The sequence below is a fragment of the Uranotaenia lowii genome, chromosome 2 (assembly GCF_029784155.1).
Source record: "Uranotaenia lowii strain MFRU-FL chromosome 2, ASM2978415v1, whole genome shotgun sequence".
Classification (NCBI taxonomy): Eukaryota; Metazoa; Arthropoda; class Insecta; order Diptera; family Culicidae; genus Uranotaenia; species Uranotaenia lowii.
The window spans coordinates 207,031,275-207,038,405 of NC_073692.1; the positions used below are offsets into that span (position 1 = coordinate 207,031,275).

Sequence of the window (7,131 nt, forward strand, 5' to 3'; positions counted from 1 at the left end):
GATGTCAGAGCTCAGTAATAGAACAAATAAGTTCAGATCAGGGCTGCAAATTATCAGTGTCAGACAGCCAATGTCAGCCGACTTTGATACTGCTTTACATGTCTATGTCATGCGATACTGATTTTTGGTCAGCGACATATGCTTACAATGTCATGACCAATTTAAATGAACGACATAGTGCTTACTATGACTTTTTCCTCTTTACAGCCAACAACTACATTTTTTCAACTGTTTCTCAACTTATAACGTAAAATCGCTCCCAACACAGCCAGAAAATGAAATAGAAAGACGACCGTATGTGTGATGCGAGTGGAGCGCAAAAATGTCATTCAATATTGACATTGCTAAATGACTGACATTGTAGCTTGGTCATTCAACTGGTAGACGACATTGATATTCTTTCGATGACATTGACTACTAGACGTTGGTCGGGTCGAACGAAATTGACTGAAATTTATCAGCCTTGGTTCAGATAACTAAGTCATAAACCTTTATTGGGGCCTTATATAAGTAGCTTATGGATCAAGCAGGCTGTTGCTTAATATGACAGAAATGATACATGGTTGCATTGTTTTTTTTTAAATGTCCAAACATTTAGTGTGTAAATAATTTCTATTTTATTTTTGAGTAAAACTAGAAGATCTAGTTTTTTTTTCTTTTGAACGAATGTTGTAAAGACATTTTATAGAAAAAATGTTGAATAAAAAATAAGTTAGTCAACAGATACTAAGTATCTGATCGAAAAGGATTTGAGAAGGTTATAGAATGTTTTTATTTCAAAGAATCTTATCTGCTTGTCTGTTGATAAAAAAAAACATTTAAAAAACCGAAATAGTATTATCATTAGTTTTTGTTTGGTTTGAAAGGTGAGACTTCCATTTGAATGTTTGAGTAGGTATGAGAGTGGGGTCTCGTGGGGTAACATGTTTTCCAGATGTCCGCATATGATGAAAATTCGTATTTTTTAACGTTTTTTAATTACGATTTTTTTCAATTCTTCAACCTCAAATAAATTAATTTCATATTATTTTGAATACATCCATGCTTTTATTTTTTTTATTACTTTAAGAAATAAAATTTTGATGGAGTATTGAAAATATTTTTTGTTTTATCGATAAAATGCAACTACATCAAACCCCACTTCACCTAAGTAGAAAATTGTATGAAACAACGAATTTTAAGATGTTTGGCAGATATCTGATCGGTGTAATGTTTAGTTTCTGAAAAGCATAAATTTATGATGAATTTTCGAAATTTACAAAAAGGGGTTTTGGTCAAACTTGCATAGGTCATGCCCTGCGAATTGCTAATAAAATGTCTATATTTCAACACATTAACGCGCTTGTCTCTACGTGTATACATGTATATATGTATGTATGGATGCATCTCATGATAACTGAACCGTTTTTCAAAAACTGATACTTTTTGGAAAGCTCTCGCCAAGTTCTTGATGATTACAAAATTAAGAGAAAACTAAACAGTTATTTTTTTTTATTTACATAGTATTCCGTCTCACGAAATAACTTGACGAACATAATTCCTAAAATTCACTCGGTCCATGGCAACCGTTCTCCAATTTCTCGGACACCCCACGTTCGCCAGATCACGCTCCACTTGGTCTAACCGCCTCGTTCGTTGCGCTCCCGCTCGTCTTGTGCCTACCAGATTCGTAGCGAACACCTGTTTTGCAGGACAGTCGTCCGGTATTCTCGCAACATGTCCCGCCCAGCGTATCCGACCAGTTTTCACCACCTTCTGGATACTGCGTTCGCCGTAGAGTCGCGCGAGCTCGTGGTTCATCCTTCGCCTCCACATTCCGTTCTCCTGTACGCCGCCAAAGATGGTTCTTAACACTCGTCGCTCGAATACTCCGAGTGTACGCGGTCCTCCTCGAGCAATATCCATGTCTCGTGCCCGTAGAGAACAACCGGTCTAATGAGCGTCATATACAGGTTACACTTCGTGCGAGAGCTAAGTCTTCTCGACCACAGTTGCTTGTGGAGTCCATAGTAGTGTAGCGGTCGCACCTTTAATTTTTTTCAATTCTTCAAACATGTTTATCATCGAATTGGATGCGCCTTTTAGTAGGCAACGACTTTGATCGATTCGATGCCTTTGTCGATATTTGCATCGAAGGTTGAATGCTAGACTTATTCGCTTCATGGCGGATCCAGTAAGTTACGCGATAAGCTTTTGAAAGAAGAAGCAAAACCCGAATCAACAGTCATGAGAACGAGCGACGATCTTAAATCGTCAGAACCCCGAGCTAATTCTAAAGACTTCGGGATTAACGTATATCCGCTTGGGGTCAACGCCCGATATCACTTTCCCTGAACTGAGGGAACACACTACCAATCACTTAGATCTGATAAGTGATCGCGTGTGGAAGTGGAAATAGTTCGCGAATCGTTTGAGTTTTCATTAAAGGTAAACGTGATGTAGTGTAGAACTAAGAAAAATTCTAACTTCTTTTGTTGTAGCTTCGTCTTTTAAGCTACATTTTGCGAGCTAGGGCCGAAATATTTAGTGCGTGCCAACAAAAAAGATAGGTAAAAGACGTGCGTTTACTCACCGTGCCCGTGCATGTGCTAACTGCGTTGCCGTACAGGCCACCACATTATTTCGCCCGACAGCCACTTCGAGACGCCGCAGCCAATCACAGCAGATCACCGCAGCGGGTTTCCGTCAACTACAACCCGCCGGGTGCCCGACATCACCGGCAACCGCAAGAACATCAGCAGCACCAACGTCAACATTCGCTGTCGGTGTTCCGCTTCACCTTTTGAGCGTCAGCAACAACATCACCAGCAGCATCGATTCTAACACCAACACACGCTCCCGTCGAGGGTTGAGCCAGGCGACCGAAAGGGAAACACAGGTTTGGTCAAACACCCGAAAGCAATTGGTGAGTCGTTCTCAATCCCGTTATTCCGTACCTTTTCTTCACAGCGCCGTCCCGGGCGGACATGGCATTGCCACTGTAACCGGGCTGCAGGGGGCACCTTTTTTTAAACACTCCCGAGATAACACGAATTCGTTTTGAAACCCGCCGAAAACTGAATTTTCCGTTCTAACAACCGCACCGAATCGAAAACAGAACTAAAACGTATACGTAAACATAAATGTTTCGGTCATAGATGACGACCGAAACATAAACAAATTTTAGCTGTTCGGTACAGTAAGCGCTGAATTTTCGGAATCGTCAATTGGCCCAACGCACTGCACGGAGGTAGTAGAATGTAGATAGAAATCGCACGCACTAGAAGAGAGAGTAGTCAGGAAAATGTACATATAGTGTAAGAGCAAAAGAATGAAATACTTATTGAAATTGTAATTACTTACCCAAAATGTTTATTACTTACCTGAATAATGAATAGTACCTAAAATGCATTAAATTGAATTATTTGTACCCAACCATGCATTGTTGAATATAGTATCCAATTGGATTTAATATAGTCGAATGATTATAAATCTCGCCAAAGAGTTTGAATTCTATTATTTCTATGTTCCATCACAACGCGTTCCGTGTTCAAGATTTGAAATTTGAATGTTCCTAGAATTTTGCCCTTCCACGACCGTTCGCTTGTTGGTGATGGGAGTTTGGTAGTCCAATGATGAGATTGTCAGGCATGGGTGGTATCGTACCGAATGATGTTAGGATTATTCTCTAGGTACTGAGAATTTTTGAAAGTGTGTCCGAGATTTTCTCGAGTTTTATTGGCTTGCTGATACGGAAGTCAACCTTTTTCCGATCCTTCAGCATATCGTATAATAGTTACTGGACTCGCCCTGAAGTGAGTCTCAGCCGGGCAATTCAATCGTGGTGTGCTGTCCCTTATAGGGTGGCGCTTAAGCAGCATGCTTGCTTCGGGTCGTTCAAGGTTGACTACAAATTGGAAATTAGATCTTTAGCCACTTTTGAACGTTGGGCGCCAATTGTAACACGTGCGATTTCGCGCGTGAGGATTTCAGCCTCTCCCATACAACTTCCGCTTTCATCAAACGAGTGATTTACGCGCCACCTCATATGAGGACCACTCGTCGAGGTTGGTTGCCCGGCTAGACTCCCGACCTCAGGGCGGGTTGTCCAAATGGATCCGAAAAAGGACACGGAATGATTAGGGGAATGGGGATGCCAGGAAAATAGACCAGCAGTTGCACCGTCGTGCCAAAAGGATAGCTGGGACGCAAACCGTTGTTCTATCCGCTCGAAAAGCACTCGCTTGCGCATCTCGTCATGGGTGGAACTCACCTTCCTACCTTTCTCCTTCCCATAATAGAGACGTAAACGAGGGAACTGTTTTCCCGAGCAGTTCATCCCGGAGTAAAATAAAGAAAATAGAAAAAACTACAAGCAAACTCTAGAAACTAAGCGGACAAAACACGTGAAATACCTTTTCGAACCAGACGCAATTGTTCAGGGGGAAAGCTCAATAAAATTACATCAACATAATTGTTTTAGGACGACATAACTACAATTTTATTCAAAGGAACTATATACAAGCATACTAAAGTTGGCCCCACGTTGGGCGCCAATTTGTAGTCAACCTTGAACGACCCGAAGCAAGCATGCTGCTTAAGCGCCACCCTATAAGGGACAGCACACCACGATTGAATTGCCCGGCTGAGACTCACTTCAGGGCGAGTCCAGTAACTATTATACGATATGCTGAAGGATCGGAAAAAGGTTGACTTCCGTATCAGCAAGCCAATAAAACTCGAGAAAATCTCGGACACACTTTCAAAAATTCTCAGTACCTAGAGAATAATCCTAACATCATTCGGTACGATACCACCCATGCCTGACAATCTCATCATTGGACTACCAAACTCCCATCACCAACAAGCGAACGGTCGTGGAAGGGCAAAATTCTAGGAACATTCAAATTTCAAATCTTGAACACGGAACGCGTTGTGATGGAACATAGAAATAATAGAATTCAAACTCTTTGGCGAGATTTATAATCATTCGACTATATTAAATCCAATTGGATACTATATTCAACAATGCATGGTTGGGTACAAATAATTCAATTTAATGCATTTTAGGTACTATTCATTATTCAGGTAAGTAATAAACATTTTGGGTAAGTAATTACAATTTCAATAAGTATTTCATTCTTTTGCTCTTACACTATATGTACATTTTCCTGACTACTCTCTCTTCTAGTGCGTGCGATTTCTATCTACATTCTACTACCTCCGTGCAGTGCGTTGGGCCAATTGACGATTCCGAAAATTCAGCGCTTACTGTACCGAACAGCTAAAATTTGTTTATGTTTCGGTCGTCATCTATGACCGAAACATTTATGTTTACGTATACGTTTTAGTTCTGTTTTCGATTCGGTGCGGTTGTTAGAACGGAAAATTCAGTTTTCGGCGGGTTTCAAAACGAATTCGTGTTATCTCGGGAGTGTTTAAAAAAAGGTGCCCCCTGCAGCCCGGTTACAGTGGCAATGCCATGTCCGCCCGGGACGGCGCTGTGAAGAAAAGGTACGGAATAACGGGATTGAGAACGACTCACCAATTGCTTTCGGGTGTTTGACCAAACCTGTGTTTCCCTTTCGGTCGCCTGGCTCAACCCTCGACGGGAGCGTGTGTTGGTGTTAGAATCGATGCTGCTGGTGATGTTGTTGCTGACGCTCAAAAGGTGAAGCGGAACACCGACAGCGAATGTTGACGTTGGTGCTGCTGATGTTCTTGCGGTTGCCGGTGATGTCGGGCACCCGGCGGGTTGTAGTTGACGGAAACCCGCTGCGGTGATCTGCTGTGATTGGCTGCGGCGTCTCGAAGTGGCTGTCGGGCGAAATAATGTGGTGGCCTGTACGGCAACGCAGTTAGCACATGCACGGGCACGGTGAGTAAACGCACGTCTTTTACCTATCTTTTTTGTTGGCACGCACTAAATATTTCGGCCCTAGCTCGCAAAATGTAGCTTAAAAGACGAAGCTACAACAAAAGAAGTTAGAATTTTTCTTAGTTCTACACTACATCACGTTTACCTTTAATGAAAACTCAAACGATTCGCGAACTATTTCCACTTCCACACGCGATCACTTATCAGATCTAAGTGATTGGTAGTGTGTTCCCTCAGTTCAGGGAAAGTGATATCGGGCGTTGACCCCAAGCGGATATACGTTAATCCCGAAGTCTTTAGAATTAGCTCGGGGTTCTGACGATTTAAGATCGTCGCTCGTTCTCATGACTGTTGATTCGGGTTTTGCTTCTTCTTTCAAAAGCTTATCGCGTAACTTACTGGATCCGCCATGAAGCGAATAAGTCTAGCATTCAACCTTCGATGCAAATATCGACAAAGGCATCGAATCGATCAAAGTCGTTGCCTACTAAAAGGCGCATCCAATTCGATGATAAACATGTTTGAAGAATTGAAAAAAATTAAAGGTGCGACCGCTACAGTAGGCACGACTTCCGCTGATAATTCGCCGCCGGATCTCATGGCTGGTGTCATTGTCTGCGGTCACCAGTGAGCCGAGATAGTCAAAGTCTTCGACAATCTCCAGCTCAACGCCGTTGATCGTGACCTTGTTATTACTGGACAAGCGGGTTCGGCCGGTCTCGGATCCACAGGCCAGCATGTTCTTCGATCAGCTTCCCGGAAAGACGTTCTCGTGCATGATTTTCCATAGCTCGTTACGGTCGATCGTGTCGTATGCGGCTTTGAAGTCGATGAATAGATGGTGCGTAGGGACTTGGTGTTCCCGGCATTTTTGGAGGATTTGCCGTAATGTGAATATCTGGTCCGTCGTTGACCGTCCCTCCATGAAGCCGGCCTGATGACGTCCCACGAATCTGTTTGCTTGTGGCGTTAGGCGGCGGAGTAGGATTCGGGATAACACTTTGTAGGCGGCATTGAGGACAGTGATCGCTCGGTAGTTCTCACAGTTCAATTTGTCCCCCTTCTTGTAGATGGGGCATATTATCCCGGTCCACCGGTAGCTGTTCTATGTCCCAGATCTGGACCATCAACCGGTGTAGGCAATCGGCCAACTTGTCCGGGCCCATTTTGATGAGTTCAGCTGCGATGCTATCCTTCCCAGCCGACTTGACTCTCCACATAACCGATGACGTTCTCCGCAGCACAGTTGATGGCTGTCTTGATGGTATCCCAAC

At 43.0% G+C, this 7,131-nt stretch overlaps 2 protein-coding genes across 2 annotated transcripts; one reads left to right on the forward strand and one right to left on the reverse strand.

The window, feature by feature from the left end:
- The first annotated feature begins 2,161 nt into the window (after window positions 1-2,161).
- Window positions 2,162-3,072, forward strand: LOC129742274 (uncharacterized). Its single transcript, XM_055734154.1, has 3 exons — window positions 2,162-2,173; window positions 2,528-2,878; window positions 2,950-3,072. The coding sequence occupies exons 1-3, from the start codon at window positions 2,162-2,164 to the stop codon at window positions 3,010-3,012; spliced, it is 426 nt and encodes a 141-aa protein (XP_055590129.1). The 3' UTR covers window positions 3,013-3,072.
- Window positions 3,073-5,357: 2,285 nt separating this feature from the next.
- On the reverse strand, window positions 5,358-6,596 carry LOC129742275 (uncharacterized). Its single transcript, XM_055734155.1, has 3 exons — window positions 6,483-6,596; window positions 5,552-5,902; window positions 5,358-5,480 (listed from the first exon to the last, which is right to left on the reverse strand). The coding sequence occupies exons 1-3, from the start codon at window positions 6,594-6,596 to the stop codon at window positions 5,418-5,420; spliced, it is 528 nt and encodes a 175-aa protein (XP_055590130.1). The 3' UTR covers window positions 5,358-5,417.
- Window positions 6,597-7,131: the final 535 nt, after the last annotated feature.